This window comes from Micromesistius poutassou (genome assembly GCF_964030765.1).
Source record: "Micromesistius poutassou genome assembly, chromosome: 20".
NCBI classification, from domain to species: domain Eukaryota; kingdom Metazoa; phylum Chordata; class Actinopteri; order Gadiformes; family Gadidae; genus Micromesistius; species Micromesistius poutassou.
The window spans coordinates 9,811,719-9,830,648 of NC_140290.1; the positions used below are offsets into that span (position 1 = coordinate 9,811,719).

At 46.8% G+C, this 18,930-nt stretch overlaps 1 protein-coding gene across 4 annotated transcripts; it reads right to left on the reverse strand.

The window, feature by feature from the left end:
- Positions 1-1,997: 1,997 nt before the first annotated feature.
- On the reverse strand, positions 1,998-18,261 carry clspn (claspin). 4 transcript variants are annotated; one of them, XM_084485050.1, is made up of 24 exons: positions 18,060-18,261; positions 16,954-17,071; positions 16,090-16,514; positions 15,489-15,620; positions 14,909-14,983; positions 14,431-14,503; positions 13,930-14,032; positions 12,824-13,449; positions 11,558-11,746; positions 10,229-10,392; positions 9,573-9,748; positions 9,144-9,196; positions 8,675-8,868; positions 7,842-8,397; positions 7,566-7,620; positions 7,262-7,361; positions 6,911-7,032; positions 6,404-6,565; positions 6,094-6,215; positions 5,699-5,826; positions 4,967-5,096; positions 4,385-4,464; positions 3,437-3,595; positions 1,998-2,827 (listed from the first exon to the last, which is right to left on the reverse strand). In XM_084485050.1, the coding sequence occupies exons 1-24, from the start codon at positions 18,081-18,083 to the stop codon at positions 2,702-2,704; spliced, it is 4,092 nt and encodes a 1,363-aa protein (XP_084341176.1). In that variant the 5' UTR covers positions 18,084-18,261; the 3' UTR covers positions 1,998-2,701. The 4 variants fall into 4 exon arrangements, with proteins under 4 accessions (XP_084341176.1, XP_084341174.1, XP_084341175.1 ...); XM_084485048.1 differs by having other exon boundaries at positions 8,675-8,865; positions 15,474-15,620; XM_084485049.1 differs by having other exon boundaries at positions 3,437-3,592; positions 15,474-15,620.
- Between the last annotated feature and the right edge of the window lie 669 nt (positions 18,262-18,930).

An 18,930-nucleotide genomic window follows, 5' to 3' on the forward strand; every position in this document is an offset into this window, starting at 1 on the left:
TTCGTGGCCCTGGGTTCTGTGTTCGTGGCCCTGGGTTCTGTGTTAGTGGCCCTGGGTTCTGTGTTAGTGGCCCTGGGTTCTGTGTTCGTGGCCCTGGGTTCTGTGTTCGTGGCCCTGGGTTCTGTGTTAGTGGCCCTGGGTTCTGTGTTAGTGGCCCTGGGTTCTGTGTTCATGGCCCTGGGTTCTGTGTTAGTGGCCCTGGGTTCTGTGTTAGTGGCCCTGGGTTCTGTGTTCATGGCCCTGGGTTCTGTGTTAGTGGCCCTGGGTTCTGTGTTAGTGGCCCTGGGTTCTGTGTTCGTGGCCCTGGGTTCCGTGTTTTGTGTTAGTGGCCCTGGGTTCTGTGTTAGTGGCCCTGGGTTCTGTGTTTTGTGTTAGTGGCCCTGGGTTCCGTGTTAGTGGCCCTGGGTTCTGTGTTTTGTGTTTGTGGCCCTGGGTTCTGTGTTAGTGGCCCTGGGTTCTGTGTTTTGTGTTAGTGGTCCTGGGTTCTGTGTTAGTGGCCCTGGGTTCTGTGTTTTGTGTTAGTGGCCCTGGGTTCTGTGTTAGTGGCCCTGGGTTCTGTGTTAGTGGCCCTTAATTTATGAGGTTTATTAAGTGTCCTTATATAAACCTCAGTAGAGAAGAGACGGTACAGAGTAGAGAACTGGGAAAGGGACCTCAACATCAGAACAAGAGAGAGAGACAGACAGATATAGAAGAGACAGACAGATGGTGAGAGGGCATGACAGAGAGGAGGGAGAGACAGAAAGAGAGATCACAAGACAGAAGAGATGGATCTCATCTTTCTTTTTCTGCCTTGGGCCATGGAAATCTGGCGATGAATCCCTTTGAATCTTGTGAGAGAGAGAGAAGAGAGAAGAGTTCAAAATCAAGTCAAGGTCCTCTTGAGAAACATACAAAGAGAGACTGACAGACAGATAGAGGGAGAGAGGGAGAGAGAAGAAAGAGTGCAGGGCGTGATCCTGCAGAGATCCATTTAAAGGTTACGAGTGACTAAGCAACACCCGGACCAATGCAGTCTGCCACCGTGCCCTTGGGCCAAAGGGGGGACTTACGCTATAGCTGGCGCCCACTCCGGGACCCCCAACACCCTAGCGCTCCTGGCCATCGGCCCCTAATGATGTATAATGTGGGGGGACCCCTCCTGCGCCCGATACGTCACCCCAGGACCCGCTTCTAATCACCCGGGCCTCTAATGAGATGGAGCCAAAGATGAAAGGCCTCGTTAGAAGTGGCTCTCCTAACGAGGCCCTATTATTAACCGCTTATCAATTCATTAGCCTCTAAACTGCAATTAAGTTTCGACCAGGATGGAGAGTCGAGGCGAACTCCGGAGATGTCCGCTTGGAGAGGTTCTGAGACGGTTCCTGAGGAGATGAGCTGTTGTCAACTATCATAATGTCGGGCAATTAGGTGAACATTTAGCACCAATTTCATCCAAAGTGACTTACAAGTGCAGGCAAATCATCAAAATGCGCTGCTCTCTAAAGACTGGACACAGGACAAACGTAATAGTCGGCACAATACTGGAAAGACAAAATTAGCTAATTTTGTTGTTGTTGAATAGTCAATTACATTTGATAGTTTCTCATGTTTTATCGTATTTAGTCATGTTCCTTGATTGATCCGTTCCTGCCTAGCCTTACTGACTTCAGCAATGTTATGGTCTATTATTGTGCATGTATAACTTCATTAGTCAATAAAATATTGACTACATCCAATATACTGCCTAGCACCTAGTCCAAGCAATTGTTTATTATTATTCAGTTTCGATGAAGTAAATCTCATTTGTCTGTAAATTAGTTTCCCCTCTTATCTGTAGACCAAAGCAAACAAATGTCCAATTTCTTAAAATACTTTTATTTACATCGTAAAACAAATACATAAAATCTTACAAGCTCCAGGATATTAGAAAAATCATTAACAAAAAAGTTACAAAAGTCCTTTATACATTTTTAAAAACAATTTATCGGAATCCATTCTGAATGACTAACACACACACACACACACACACACACACACACACACACACACACACACACACACACACACACACACACACACACACACACACACACACACACACACACACACACACACACACACACACACATTAAATAGAGCTAGTTTGTTGTCTGCGTGACGAGTAGGAACTTTGTTTTTCCGTCGCTCTAGTAATCTTAACGGCGGTCAGTAATCTGCTGAGGAGCGCAGCACAGAGTGGTATGTGTTCGTCTTTCTGCCCTGATGTCCTGTCCGCCGGCAACACACAAGTAAACACAACGCTCAGAGTCCCGAGACGAATGGGAAATTCCTGCAGATGCTATAAAAACTCCCAAAAAAGTTATAGCGGGACAAAATGTGCTCAAAGTTGACCAAGTTCTGAAAAGATCCCCTGATCCGGCAAATCCCCAAGCAAGACCACCGGGCATTATCCTGGCTCTCCTCTCCCTGCCCTCTCTCCCTCCCCATCTATACCCTCACCCAGGTATCCCAGTAGTGGTGGTTCGATATAGTCAACCCTCACATCATGTGGATGATGATGATGACGTTGCACACTTGAAAGCTAGCCGTTAGCCACTTAGCAGCCAATTAGCTGTTAGCCACTAGCAGCCAATCAGCAGCTAGTTGTCGTCGTTCACCCACCCCCCCCCCAGTGGCGGCCAGTCCAGACTGGGAGAAGATGATTTCTGGTTGTGAGTTCTCAGCTGTCCAGGAAGCTGAAGATGCTGCGCTGGGCCCCTGAGGACGAGTTGGGGGCCTTGGGCTGGCTGGGTCGACACACCCTCTTGGAGGCTGGGTTAGTGGTTTCCGCGGGCCCCCTCTTCACCTGGAAACCCCCCCAGAAAACCAGAAGAAGACTGCTGTCAGAAGTGTTGATCATCTCTTGGTGGACGTTAGGATATGCTGGAGGAAGGGAGGATGAGGTGATTCTAGACCAACTGATGAGGGTAGTTACATTGGTTTTGCTATGCTATGCAAAACCAATACCAACACTAAATATTCTAAAATATGATTAGAATTGCGTTTCGTCATTCTTGAGTCTAAAATGATGAAACGCAATTCCTAATATATTTAGAATATTTTGTCTATAGTGTATAGGTTTTGCATAGCAACAGTAAAACCATTGGAATCATAATTTCCAGTAATTGCAGACCAGAGGAACTGAAATAATGAAAATTTAATCAAACTAATCCAACATGATCAATTATCAGCTAAATATATTAACTACATATTTTTGTATCAATTTTGATTGACCCAAAGAAAAACTGAACCTTACAGTACTTCATAGAGCAGTTGCCATTATAGGAGCATCCGTTGGGTTTTGTGGGCTTTGTCTCCCCCTAGTGTCATGACATGAACATTACACCCGTCCCGATTAAAACCAATGGTGTGACTATTCCCACCATGGGAGATGGGGGGGGGTCTCCACACTCACCTGTTTCTTGGGGGCGCTGGAGGAGTCCTTCTCGGGGGACAGGGTCTGGAAGAGGAAGCCCCGGGTGCTGCGTGGGGCCAGGGGGTTCCCGTCAGAGATGGAGGCCAGCTTCTGGAGCACCGAGCGGGGCTGACTCAGCAGGGAGCCCCGCCTCACCTGCTGGAGGGGCACAGGGGTCAAAAGGTCAGAGAGAACGAGAGAGGGATAGACAGAAACATAGCAAGAGAGAGTGAGCGAGCAAGAGAGAGAGAGAGACATAGGATGACAGCGAGAGAATGAGAGTGCAAACCCGACTCTTTGATTACTTTGACTTTGATTTCATTGGTGCCATTTACACTATATTTGGCCACCCGCATTTAAACAACGGGTAGGAGGGGATAGTGAAGAGTCCGGGGTTAGATTCCCAATGTACTCGTCCACCTGTGGGCATCCTTGAGCAGGATGCCCCCTCACCCCTCTCTGCCACAGCAAAATGGATCAACAGTTCAGTGAGAGTCGCATTGGTTGAAGACTGCTATAAGACTTCAGGGGCACATCGATTAACAGATCCTTAGAGTTAGAGGAAATAAGGTCACAAGGCAGTCATTTCATTTCCTGTTGTGTAAGCAAGGTTGCAATGTGTAAGATTGAGTCTCCCAGTGAGTAGGGGGGGGGACTTCCAGAACTCAAAAGACTAAATAACCGTGTTCTGTCCACCGACTGGCTGAACTAGCGTCGTTGGGTGATGTGAGAGGGAGGGGCTTATGGAGGGCCGATAGTACGATTCTGGTAAACAATGAGGTACAGGCTGACCAGCACTATTTATCTGTAGAATATGTCAGGATGTTATTTTATTAATAATATATTGAAATCCCATCGATGGGCATTGACTACAGATATGGGTGCTGATCCAGGTTATTTGAAGCTAAACGCTGGTTGTACATGGTGACTGTGAGGGGGGCCTCTCACCTGGCCGGGCTGGGACGGTCTCTGGAAGGGGTTCAGACAAGACGAGGGCTTGTTCTCCACAGCGGGCTTCACGGATGCTTCTGGAGAGAGGGAGAGACCATGGATTAATACATGATTAGAAAACGTTTTGAGGAGCGAACACTAAAAACATGACCCTTTGATCAAAAGAAAATTAATACAGGATAATGAAAGTGCCTCTATGCATACATTATATACATCAAACCATTTCCTTATTTCCCATGAATGGAATGGACTAGGTAGTGAATGGACTACCTTACTATAAGATCTTATAATTCCCATTAAGAAAAAGCCAATTTAAAATAAGGTCAATGGGAAAAGGGTCCACGTATGAAATCAACACTACTCATAATCATGAACTTTACTCATAAAGCACTCATCATTCAAGCAATCTCAAGTCCCAATCCATGATAAGTAGGGAATGAACGCATCGGTACAGAGGACTCAGACATCTGCCCTTTCACGTCACGACCGACCCCGGATCTCAACGCCAATCAAATGATGATGTATGCAAATGAGCTGGTGCCGCAGAGGACCAATCAGAAGGGGATTAAGCGGGCTGACCTTTCCTCTGCAGCGTCTTGGCGGTGATTTTCTTGGCCAGCTTCATGAACTGACTGTCCTCCTCCCCCAGGTTCTCCTCGTCCTCCTCCGCGTCCTGCTCCGAGGGGCCCTTCTGCACCTTCTGCTCAGACTGAACCAAACCATGGTTGGTTAGCGTGTGTCGCCAGAGGGCCATGCTACGGCTACACACATGCTACAGCCGCATGGATGTGTTAGCGTCACGCTACAGCTGCTTGCGTGCCACGGCTACATGTACGCATTAACGCCATGCTACGGCTACAGACATGCTAAACCACGACATGTATTCGTCATGCTACAGCCACATGTCTGTGTTAGCGTCATGCTACAGCCACATGTCTGTGTTAGCGTCATGCTACAGCCACATGTCTGTGTTAGCGTCATGCTACAGCCACATGTCTGTGTTAGCGTCATGCTACAGCCACATGTCTGTGTTAGCGTCATGCTACAGCCACATGTCTGTGTTAGCGTCATGTGACAGCCACATGTCTGTGTTAGCGTCATGCTACAGCCACATGTCTGTGTTAGCATCATGCTACGACTACATGGATGCGTTAGCGTCGTGGTAACCAATAGCAAAATGACCCCAACATCGCACTAGACTGAATTACTATATGGAACAGTGGGGCTTCACGGAGACAAAATGATCCATGTGTTCAGTTACAATTTAATTCATTCACGTGACTAGCACAAGCAAACCCTTCACACACACACCTGCTCCCTGAGCCACTGGTCCCTCTCCAGTCGCTCCCTCCTGCGCTGCACCTCCGACAGGTCCACGTCTTCATCCTCCTCCTCTTCCTCACCGTCTCCACCCATCCGGTCCAGGTTGAAGCCGTCGTCTGTGGAGAGCAGAGAGAACCAGATGTGGGCTTAGAGACGCAGGTCTTCTAGAGTTTAGAAACCGACCCATGGAGGAACCTGAACTTTTTAAATGTAAAAACCTGATGGATTATTTTCCAAACAGTTAAGGGCAAAATCCTGATGCTCCTAGAGCAGACTATGAGGTCATGATATCACCCCTTCAACAAGGTCACCCTGTATTAACCCATGTATCTGCTCCGTGTCTCTGTGCTGCCCAGTCAAACCATTAGAGCAGTGTGGCGTACCGTTGTTCTTCCAGCGGAAGCGGCGTTCTCGTCCAGGCCCGTCCGAGTGCAGGTCCCCGTCGGCCAGGTAGCGCTCCTGGTACAGACGCAGCCTCCGCTTGTCGTCGTCCATCACCTGCTTCCTGTGGGGGGAGGGGGGGTCCAGGGGGACCGGGTTACCAGGGCAACCCAACAAATAGACATGGTGGTCCATTTGGTGCGGTGGGGGGGGGTTTGGTGACGACTCTACACTTAACAATAAAAATGAACACTTAAAAAACTTAATATTGTTTTTGTTATACAAACCACACACACACAAAGCTGTACTCACATGTGGATCTTGTTGACCTGGTCCTGCAGCTCTTCGTCGGAGGGCAGCTCGTCCAGCAGCTCCTCCTCTTCGTACTCGCTGTCCCCGCCACCGTCCTCGTCCTCGCTGCCCACATCGCTCCCCGACAGCTCCGCCTCCGAGTCCACGTACTGTGCCAGGCGCCTGGTCCACAGCGACAGGGCAGGGTCCACAGAGGGGGCGGGGTTAACAGAGGGACTCTCATAATGTCGGTTTCATTTATCCAAAGTACAACAGTATACGGGAGTCCTTCTGGACTATGGAAGCCTTGAGACGGGTCAAAGGTCAACTGCGACAGGTCAAAGATTGACTACGTCAGCGGTGGCCAATCATGTCGGCGCCATAACGATATGCCATGTCAAGAACACGCCTCTACTGGCGTGTGGAACTACACTAACAAGGACACTCACGAAGAAAAAAAACATAACTTAAGGGGGATTAAGGATAAGGGGAAGAAAAAGAGTTCAACAAGTTCCCGCCTCCACTTACATTTTCTTCTTCTTCTTCCTCGGCACCACCCGATTGGACGGAAACAGAGCCTGCATCTCTTCCTCCTCCACCTCCTGATCCTCCTCCTCACCGTTATCCTCTCTGTCTTCATCTCCATCCTCCTGGAAAGACGCAGGACAATTATTTAAGACGTGGTCTACTCATTGTTGCGGTAACTGATGGAAAAAAAAAAAAACACCTCTAAATACTAACTTTTTAAAAATGAATATGAAGAAAAACGTTGATAAATATGTTCATAAATATGTGAACGTTAAGTGCTACTATTTCAGTGGGCTTTGGTTAGATTCTAGTGGAAATCAATAAAATCCCATTCAATAGTGAGTGACTCACATCTTCACTCTGGCTGCCAACATCAGAGAGAAGTCGGAATTCACAGTCTTCCTCCTCCTCCTCCTCCTCCTCCTCCTCTTCCACTACAGGCTTCTTCTTACTGAAGATGAGAGATTCAAGAAATTGTGAATTATAACAAGGTCAGTGCAGCAGTTGAGTCCTTAAGGTGATGAGGGTAGGATACTGGATTCAACAATGTTCACATCAATATAATGTTCAAAGTAGGGACAAAATGTTCACTCAAGAAATATCAACCAATGAAATAAGGAGCAAAGAAACGCAACACCGATGTGTGTGTACACACCTGCGGTCAGCTGCTGAATCCATCTTGGGACTGGGCAGAGACGGCATAGAGTCCTCTGAACAACGTGGGAAGAGGTGAACACAATGATTCATATTAGACACACACACACCAAAAAAATACATCTTCAAGCAGAGGCAAACCATTTGACTAACTAAACTAAATCAGGTTTGAAGGATACTATTCCTTGATAACTACATTAGAGAACACAAGACTCGCCAATTGCAGGAGGAAAAAATATGCTAAACATGAAAAAGTCAGGAGTCCAGCCTTCCTCACCTTGAGGGAACTTTCTAGACGCAAAGCCCATCAGCTGGTCCATGGTTTCCAGCTCTGCATCTCCATCCCTCTCCTCCTCCTCCTCCTCCTCCTCCCCTTCCCCCCCAGCCTGGGTGGCGGGGAAGGCCCCGGAGCAGAGACCCAGCAGCTCATCCTCCTGGCTCTGACCCCCACCTCGGCTGTCCCTGGTGGACGCAGCGCTGCCACCGCTGGCATCCATCCCTCCTCCACCACCACCAGTACGACCACCTCCACCCCCACTGAAGGCCCCGGAGCACAGCCCCAGCAGCTCCCCCATGTTGGCGTCCATGGCGTTCTCGTCCAGGCTATCCAGGATCAGCTGCCTCTTGTGGTGTGCGGGGCCCCCCGTGCGGGGCCCCACATTCAGGTAGCCGTCGGCGTCCAGGAGCTGGGACTGGGTGTCGTCCTCCAGGGAGAAGCGGCCCCGCGGGGCCCCCAGGGGTCCAGAGTCTCCCCCGGGTGAGGAGGGGGCGTACAGGTCCTGGGAGTCCTCCACGGGCAGCGAGAGGGACGGCTCGGACATCTTCCCTGAGCTCTGTTGGGGAACATGAACACGTTGATACCTCCATGTGACATTACTGCAGCTGGATGGCATTTAGGGTCAGGTCATCGCACATTGGGGATTGAACCCAGTACCTTTTGTATGGGAGTCAAACACCATAACCAATAGAATATCTCACATAAAAATATAAAAAGCCATCTAATGCTTCTTACATTACTCTGAGTACATACATTCCTAGCTTGGTTGACCCTGGTGGGATTCGCACCCCTAACCCTGGCAGTGTTGACGCCCGGCTCTATGCTGGCCTCACCTTGGAGGCGGAGCCTAGGAAGCTGGGCCTGAAGAAGCAGGGAGAGGGGGAGCGGAAGAGGGCGGAGTTGACCCCGCCCCTTCCTGCGGATCGCTGGTGACTGACAGGCTGGTAGGAGGGGATCATGGAGCCCAGCAGCTCGAAGCTGCTGTTGTGACTGTTGTCCTTGGCCAGGGATAGAGAGTCCTCCTCTTCTGATGCAGAGCGAGAGAGGAAATACAAAAACAGACACATGGGAATCATTAGGTTTCCAGAACTGAATTACAGCTCTCCAGGGACTGCTGAAGAATGGGCCTCTTGTTTTAATTAGCCAGACACAGACTGAGCTGAAAACACGTCGGACGTATAAAGACAAAACTGGTAACGGGTGAATAAAAACAAAAAACTATTGAACCAAATAGGGTCCTGTTGGAGAAATCTACATATACACAGGATGGAAGCAATGACTCTCTGGATGAGATGTACTGACCCACTTTAGCATCGCCGTCTGGGCCTGAAGGAGCATTCTTCCTGACCCCATCCCTGGATCAAAGCAAAACCAGACAACCAATCGGTGTTCAGTACTGTATTCCAGCTTGCATGTGAAATGAAATACAATCTTGTACACAAACACACGTCCTATAAACGGTTATACAGAGGTTACACAACTTCCATGTTGTAAAAACCATTCATTCAAGGCTCTTTAAACATCAGTTAAAGACAACCCTATTCACACAGATGTGCACTGACTAGTTGTTGACTTGTGTGTTGTTATATCATACACGTTTTGTTCATTTAAATGAATACTGTACACATCTTTGCGAATTCACAACTTTCCAACTCAAGAGTAATTTTGAAACTCTTCCTATAAACCAACTCCCCTTGGCGAGTTCAAAGCCCAGACAAGAGAGGAGCGTACATGCGAGAGCAGGAGTTCCCAGCGAACAGCATGAGGGACCCGTCTCCGTTCATGAGCTCCCTGATGGAGGAAGAGGGCTTGAACGCCGCGGGCGATGGGCTTCTGATGCTGGGAGCAACGCTGCCATCATCCTCTTCCTCCTCATCGCCTCCTCCTCCGAGCAGGTCGTCCACCCCCTGGGGAGGTACGGGTGGTTAAACACTCAGGAACTTAGCGGTTAAACGTAAGGTGGAGCTAGCATTGACTAAAAGCTATTGTGGCAATACAATTGACATTTGATTATATATTACATTACATCCCCAACTCAATCACTTTCTGCCAGAGCCATTACAACTGTCCGTCTGTCAGTTGCCGTTTTTAAATGGGAAGACTTCCCATGCCTCGATTCCTACATTTCTCCACCTGCACATCATTAACTGCCATCTTATTGCAGTCCGATCTTTCGTGTCGTATTGTTGACACCAAACTGCGCTTGAGCATTCTGTACCGAACTCCACCTTTAATACATTCGATTATATTTTAGTTCATAGTAAAGCCGATGTTTCCCACTAAAGGCGAGTGGATATTCTAAACAACAATGTAAACATAATAATGTTACATGAGCTAATCTCAACCTATGAAACGTTTTCCCCTTGACACTCTAGACACACACATACCTCTGCCTCCGAGTCGTCAGTCATTTCCTCTTCCTCCTCCTCTTCTTCCACTCCACACTCCTCGTTGTCAAGGCGATGGAGGGCGGCCTTGCGGACCCGCTCCTCCTGTCGGCGCAGCGCCATGGCCTGCTGCAGTCGCTGCTTCAGACCGCTCAGCCTCTCTCCTGCAGAGGGTAGGACTAACATGTTACTACAGTAACATGTTGCTGCTTCATACAGTACCCGTAACATGCTGCTACTTCATATAGTAACATTTTACAACTTAACAGCAACATGTTAGTGCTTACCACAGCAACATGTTACTACTTCATAGAATCACATGTCGCTACTTCATACAGTAACATGTCACTGCTTCATACGGTAACATGTCACCGCTTCATACGGTAACATGTCGCTGCTTCATACGGTAACATGTCGCTGCTTCATACAGTAACATGTCACTGCTTCATACAGTAACATGTCACTGCTTCATAGAGTAACTTATCGCTACTGAATACAGTAACATGTCGCTACTGAATACAGTAACAAGTCACTGTGTCATACAGTAACATGTCGCTACTGAATACATTAACATGTCACTGTGTCATACAGTAACATGTCGCTGCGTCATACAGTAACATGTTGCTACTGAATACAGTAACATGTCGCTACTGAATACAGTAACATGTTGCTGCTTAATACAGTAACATGTTACTGTGTCATACAGTAACATGTTGCTGCTTAATACAGTAACATGTTACTTAATAGAGCAACATTGATACTTAATACAAGCGTTGGGAGTCATAACAGTGTTCCCTTCTGCCCACGAATCAGTGGAAAATAAAACGTTACACAGAAGGAGGGAAGTAAAACCACATTACTCAAAACACCCACCATCCCCAACGGTCGGCTTAGCGTGTCAAGATCAGCCAACCAAAAAGTTGTAAAAGTCCAGGGAGTAAAATTAAGGAGCAGCTAGTGATATGGTTACAGACTATAACCAACTGTAACTCCACAATTTCCGTTTTGTGGAAAAAGAGATGAGTAATTTTCAATTTCACCAAGGTAGTTTTCCGACGTTGTTAGCTTGCGAATAAATCACTAACCAATCACAATCGGTATCTTCATCATGGTCACCATGGACACCATCTACGTTTCTTTTACGTATTGCATCCTTAGTGGTCAACTGTATTCGTAGACCTATGGATACTTACAGAAACACACTATACATTGTATTGCCGCTCAAAAAACCCATCGCAAGTCCCTGCCGATTTTCGTCCCCAACAGCTACAGAAAACCCATAACATCATGCATGCTGTTGAGGTGAGCTTATAGGTTAGCGCTGCTTACCGGGTTTAGCCGCCTTTGGCTCCTCGGCTCCCTCCTTGATGGTGACCGTGATGGTCTCGGCCTGTAGCTCCTCCTGGCCAGAGGGGGCGCTGCCCTTGCGGACGATGTTGAGCTGCACACTACTCTCGCCCTGCAGCCGCAGCACGGGCTTCATGTGGCGGAGGTAGCGCTCCTTCAGGGCCTCCACACCTGATGGAGAGAGGACCACGCCTTTGGTTTAAACACTTCCACAAGTGCTAGTCCTGCCCACTACAGACAGAAATACCTACATGTCTCAATGACATCATCCAAAAAACCCACTCACAATACCAATAGCATTGTTATGGTCATCGTTGCATTTATATAGTTTTCTTTTCTAACCAGTGGCCACTCAAAGTGCTTCACAATATTGCCTAACATTCACCCATTCATACACACACCGACAGCAGTGTGTGCCTTGCTCAGGGACACCTCGACACTCAGCTAGGAGGAGCCGGGGATCGAACCAGCAAACCTCTGATTACCAGTCAACCACTCTACCTCCTGAGCAACATGCCGCACCCTTGTTATCATGCAATAGAATGCCCTTAACCTGTAGACAGTGTTTTGAGATCATTCTAACATTATCCTAAGTTTTTAAAATGTTGTGTACTTGGGTAGAGATTTGGACCAGGGTCTGTCCACATCACTGCAAATGTAACCCCCTTACATTGCTATTAAAAAAGTGTCTTAGGGTTTGGTTTTTCCTTTGCAGTGAAGAGTCTGGCCTTCCAGGAAGCATCACTTCAAGTGATGATTAAAAATGTACCTCTAACTCAACTATTTGGTTTTTATGGCAATGGAAATCTTTCCACCGTCTTGGAGTCTTGACCCATGCAGCCTTTGACTGGAATATAAATTATATTCCGCTCTCCTTTGAGCAGAATATAAATATTCTGCTCTGAGTTATGGCTCACCAAGCCAGCAGCCTGATGGTAGAATATAATACATTATAAATAACTCCATGCATAGTGCCATTTGGTTTGGAGTGAAGATCGCTAAATATTGATGAAACAGTTGAAGGAGTCATCTACTGCACGGAACAGGGAAAAAAATATGGATCAGTGTTTAGTAATGTGGAGTGCTCAGACATTCCTTCACCAAGCCACGAAATAAAAATAAATATTTGATCACCAAAGTGCAAGGCTAGACCATATTTAACCTAAACGACAGCATCATTATATCCAGTGCTGTACCACAACATTAGCATAGCCCTGCGGCCATGGGCGTTAGTCTGGGTCTCCTCACCGGGGTTGGGCGGAGGGGGCTCCAGGTCCACAAACAGCCCGTCATCTGCACACAGTTTGGGGACGGGAGGGGGGTCCATGCCCAGCTCTCTCAGCCGAGCCAGCCTGTCCTTCTTGGGCTTGACGGCGTGTCGCTGAGACCCTGAGAGGACACCAGCACCAACACCAACACCCATGCACACATCCGACCGGGGCGCTACAACCGGCTCATTGTCCCCAGGGAGAGCCTCTACTCGCTGGGCTTGAGAACCAGGTGAGGCCAAGGTATGGTGCGGCCCTGTCGGAGCTCCACATCCCTCCTCTCCCCCGTCCAGATCTGAAGGCAGAGCTTTGGGCTCTTGGCTGTCTGTGGCCGGTGACTCCTGGAGGCTCTCTGAGAGGAAGAGCATGGGCCCAGAGTCCTGGTCCTGAGGAAGGGTGGACGGTGCCTCGGTGGGTCCCTGGCTGAGGCTCTCCTGCTGGGGGGAGGAGGTGGCGGCTGGATGAGGTAGAGCCTGGACGTCGCTGGAGACCAGATCCAGAGCAGGGGTGGAGTCCTGGTCTGAGGACGGGTTCTGGGGCTCACTGGCGGGGAGACGAGGTGGGGCTGGGGTCACCTCGAATATCATCTTCTGATACTTGGTGGATCTAACGGAGGAACAAAAGATTGAGGGTTAGAGTGTGTCAGAAAATGGTTATAGGTTCCTGTTCTTTTTGACCAGGTGTATTCCAGGAAATCTTCCATAACATTTCCACGGTCACAGAGGTTTACATTACACAACATGAACTGTCAGTAACAGCCACCACGCCTCACACAGCCTGAAACAAGCTAAAGAAGCATGCTGAACCTTATCAGTCTGGTACATGGTGGAGGCTTGATGGGCAGATTCAACACCACCATTGAGTGATTCAGTTGATGGTGCCAGAGAGACTCCCACAGAAGGAACGCTACGTTTCTTTGTGCATCATGTAGCGGTATGACAGCGATAAAAATAGTGACCAAAAATAGGTTTTGAAATTGACCGCTTCTAGATTATATTCAAATACTTTTTCTAAAATGTGTAAAGGAGGAACCCTGCATTGACATGTCTTAAGGAGGAATAAAGAGACACTGAATGAATAGATTACTTGAGCAGGGCCATAGCGGGCCCCTCGGGTCGGGCTCTCCTCTTGAAGAAGTCGTTAATGCTCTTGGGCTGGGGGATGTGGTAGGGCAGACCCAGGGAGGACTCTGTGGGTGGCAAGGCAACACGTCAAAGGATTAGGGGGCGTCAGTTATCGAGCACGGAGGAGGAACATTTAAAAGAGCCACAGTTAACAGACACGGATTGTGTCAATCAAAAGGTGATTGCCAAAAGCAATGCCGTTTATTGATTACCAAATGACATCCCCCACCTTTTTGATGTCAGATATCAATCTTAAGCATTTGATTGTGGTTTGGTTGTGTCAGTGGCATTGGTGAACCACTGACACAATAAATATATAACACCAAGGATTATAGAGAGGTACTTATTATTAGTATGCATATTTTGTATGCATGCATGTTTTTTAACTGCATCACCAAAAAGTGCACTAAAAACTAAAACTTGTCTCTTGACAGACCTAACAGTTAAGTAAAATCAATCTCACCTCTGACCAGCCTCTGAGTCTCACTGTGGATCTGCTTCATAGCTTCCTTGCTAGCGCGGGCAGCCTTCCTCTCCTACCAACACAGAGAAGGGTTAGCAGAATGCTAACAGCACACTGCATCCAAATAATACATGGGAAGGCACCCAAAACAGAGAAGGGTTGGCAAAATGCTATAGGAACACTGCATTTAAATAACACATGGAACAGTGCCAAAGACAGTGGGGTTAGCACAATGCTAATATGACGAAGGAGTGAACTGATTTGGGCTCAAGGGCATTTCTATACAGAAGGAACTAGAGACTTGTAACAAACAACCCTGCAGTGGCTGTGGTCTTTTGTCATACTTGAATTTCTTAAACTTTTGTCTGTAGTTTTGTAAGCTGGGTGTTGCCAACCACAGGACATATCTAAAGAGGTGTGAGTCACACAGGAGGAGTGGTGCCATCACCTATCCACACCCCTTCAAGGTGTCACCTACCACACGCTGAGGCTTCTCCGACGGCTCTTCCTCCTCGTCTTCCTCTGCCTTGTCTTCATCGTTGAAGAGGGGTCCCTGAAAGAGTCCCCACACAGCTTAGTGACTATGGCCTAATGGAGATCGACCCTAATTAACCATGCAACATGGTTAACTAAATATACAGAATAATACAAAAGCATCCGCCTCCTGTTTAAACCTCCTATATTGTTGTTTACACAAAAGTAAGCTTCTTAATAATACCTAATCTAAATTAACTTTATCAACACGAGGTATAAAGGAAGCTTAAAGACGTGTAGAACATACGGTAATAGAAAATCTCAGTGGATCATACATTTACCATTTTGTCATCTACCATTTAGTAATTAGGCAGATGATTTTATTCAAAGCTACTCACGGTAGTTTAAACAGGTTAATGTCATCATTGGTCAGGTAGGGTTAGATATGTCTACAGCTAGACATTGCAGATTTAAACCAAGAACCTTTGTACTGGGATACATAGGCAATAGACCATAGGCAGAAGACATATTGATGTGCATCTGTTATGTCATATTCCATGGGTGTGTACCTGGTGTTTCTTGACCTTGTGTTTAGCAGCTGCCCTGATGGCATCCAGAGACTCCTCTTCACTGTCTCCATCCAATCCGGTATCAAACAGATCTGTGTCTCCAAGGAGACAACCGCTGTCATTCAGCGGGACAGGGGGAGGTGCATCCTGGGAAATGAAATAGATAGGCAGGGGAAAGTTGTTGATGGAACTTTGACAGGCATGAGAATAGATTGTGTTGGGTACATTGAAACGTGTCCTTTAACAAATCGGTTGATTCGCTTTCTATGGCCGTATGAGGCAACAGGTGAAGGACCTATGGGCCACTGGTGAAGGACCTTGTATTTGTAATATTACGAATGTTACAAAATGGGTGGCAATGGTGACACTCCCGCCATCAATTAAATCACAAGTTGTACACAATTAGTGAAGGATTTCACCCTGCAGTGGTTGTTCCTCCAGAATAATCAGAGCTACCGCAACAGACCCACTCTTCAACTGACTTATCGGTGTGTAGTGGTGAACTTTTTTTTTTTCCTAACACAAATCTCATGATAAACACTGTACTGTTAGGATTACTCATCCCTTACAACCGACAAGACAAATAAAGTTATAACAAATTGTAAACAACACAAACCTCCTTGACTTCAAGGAACCTCTCCTTCTTGTTCTTCTTTGTCGCCTTCTCCACGGCTTTACTGCGCTTCTCCCTCTTCTCCTTGTGTCTTTTGCTCTTCTCTCGCTTCTCTTCCTTTGATACCACGTCCTTCTTCACCTCCTCCTCCTCCTCCTCTGCGCCTCCTTCCCCGAGGTCGCTCTCCTCACTGTCGACAGGTGCGCGTGATATCCTCCTGCCTTTCTTCTTCTTGCTCTCCTCTTTGATGTTCTGGGACTCCGCCTCCTCCTCCTGCTGTTCGCCATCTGACTCAGACAGGACCAGAGCGTCCGCCATGTTTACACTGTTGTCCATCTCCTCCTCGTCTTCGTCACTGTCCCGGATGGCCTTGTGACAACGGGGCTTCCTGTGAACCAGGACCTCGTCATCGTCATCACCGTCGGAATCTGGAAAATCAATATGGAGGATGGGTATTCAGCAGCACCGTAACGTTAAATCACAGAGCCTGCCTTGCTTTACTAGAGTACAGCGTGTGGGAAAAAGACACTGTGGTGAATAGCAGAAAGGTAGGAGGGGGTTATGGAAATACACTTTATATTATCAATAGGACATGCCTGCCAACTGCTGTTGAGCGTTTACATCCAGCTCTCCCTGTTTGATGTATAACACAATGAACATTGTAACATTAATATGAATGATCCGGCAACACTATTGTATATATTTTCCCAAAGTGCATCAATTGACAAGAAGGTCCTGGGTTCGAAACCCAAATGCCTGTAGAGATGCTTGAGCAAGATGCATGCGCATTAGTGCTCATTAATGACATGCATCTAAAGAAATTTACACCAACTACTAATACTTGAACATCCCAGAGCTGTGTTTTACCTGGACGCTGCACCCCCTTGCTGCTCGTCTGTGTCACAATCTCCTCTGCTGGAGAGCCCATCCCACTGTCTGAGTCACTTTCCCCAGGCGCCTGGAGCACTGCAGAGACCACTTCTGCCTGGTGGAGAAAACAAAACACTGATTGTTAATATTTAACTAGACATACTAAGCTCTTTCACACCATTTACTTTACTAGAGTTGTTGCCCAGGGCTCCAAATGAGCCTTGTTGATCCAGTTAAGTTACCAGGTAGTATTTAAAAAATGTCCAATGGTTAACAATACTTTTTCTAAATAAAATGTTTATTGTTAACTATTCATCCTAACTGATTTGAATGAATTTGACATTTGTGGGCAACTGTAGAGACAATCAACGATTCATGGAATAATGCTTTGAATATATCAGAGGATGGAATTTTTACAAATATTTCAAGCACATTTTAACCATAATAGCCATTTTATACAATTCAAAGTAATCCTGCCCTTCCTTCAGTAATGGTGGATGCTGTGGCTCCTTTGACAAGTCAAACCATACTTTGTTGTGATTTTACATGTAGGTGGCGTTGCATTACACCAGGTAGTTAAACATTGTGGCAGGTGACTAACACTACAACCACTCATAACATGACATTATAACGTGAAACTTGATACTTAAACACTTTGTTGAAAGTATAGCTAGGAGGCCAAATGGTGGCTCTAGCAGCGCCAACTCCACACAATGAATCGGCGCAGGCGCAAACTCAGCTAGCGAGTACATTGTAGCGAGCAAGTTGCGTTTAGTCTTGTAATACAATCATTTACCAGGATAAACGATCCCTATGGATCACATCCATCCATGTGAGGAGGTTCAATTACTCGTTTATAAAGTCAAAACGGACTTGGAGCTGTGGGTACTCAGGACAGAGTTATATGTGTGCAGCAGTAGCTGTAGCTATAGCCTCCTCGCCGACGTCAACCCAGCCAGACATCCAACATAACATTACCAACTAACTCTAAAATGCAGTAGTTTAGTAAATACACAGATGCTCAAACAAATCCTACCTGATATTATCACTTATATCGATTGAATGACCTCGGTTCTCGGCTTAGCATGTTAGCATGTCCTCACCTGCGAGGAGCGGACGATGCTCATCTTTGTCCGCCTCTCTCCGGGCTCACTATTTGGGATAACGAAAGCCTGGCCCGACGGAGAAGACACTTCATGGACCTCAGCAGCGGACAAACTAAGTTGTCAGAGTGGCTATAAAACAAAACGTACTACTTTGTGTTGTTGGCTGTTTAGAGTAGTGTTTTAGCCCCGGACGGTTAGTTCCTTCCTCCCGCCTGTTCGCCACTGAATAGAATTTTCAATGTTTCGCGCGCTGTGACAGCTGGGGCCACCCTCGCGCTGCCGATGTGTCACTCGACTGCTTTCCGCGTTCCTATTGGCTGGCTGGATGGCTTGGTTCGGCCCATATTTATGACGTTTTTGTGGCGAATAATTTATGCGTGGGGAACGGCCGGTGTTTCTTTGGAAAAGGCGGAAATGATGAATTAATTATTGATAAAGTGATTAATATATCACATTAGCAGTCTTGATGAGTAAGTATTCTTACAGATGTGGCATTTTCCCTCGTTTTTTACTGTAATAGGGGACTTACTTTTTCGAGGGCTTCTAACATGTGCTATCTTCATTTTGTTTAGGTAAATAGTATATTTGGAATATCTATTTGATGAGGCATAGAAAATACACACTCCAAACAGAATATTTGGTGCATATATTTAGTATGTATTATCAATATAGTCTTGTTATTTATCTTATTTTCATGTTTGTTATTTTGCATACTCGACCTTATTATGAACAAATCAAATCATGTATCTCCTTTATTTTGAAAGAGTGGGGGATCAAAATACACACATTATTGACTGATCTCTGGCTGAAACATACCTGAATCATGCAAAAAAAAAAAATAGATAGAAACATATCTATACGCTCAACT

Excerpts from the sequence above, each read along its gene's own strand:
- clspn (XM_084485047.1), bottom strand. The coding sequence starts at position 18,083 with ATGAGCATCGTCCGCTCCTCGCAG. Across the intron at positions 13,450-13,929 it reads CCCGCTATGGCCCTGCTCAA|ATCCACCAAGTATCAGAAGA; the intron begins GTAATCTATTCA and ends TTCCTCCGTTAG. Across the intron at positions 7,033-7,261 it reads TTGGCAGCCAGAGTGAAGAT|GAGGATGGAGATGAAGACAG; the intron begins GTGAGTCACTCA and ends GCGTCTTTCCAG.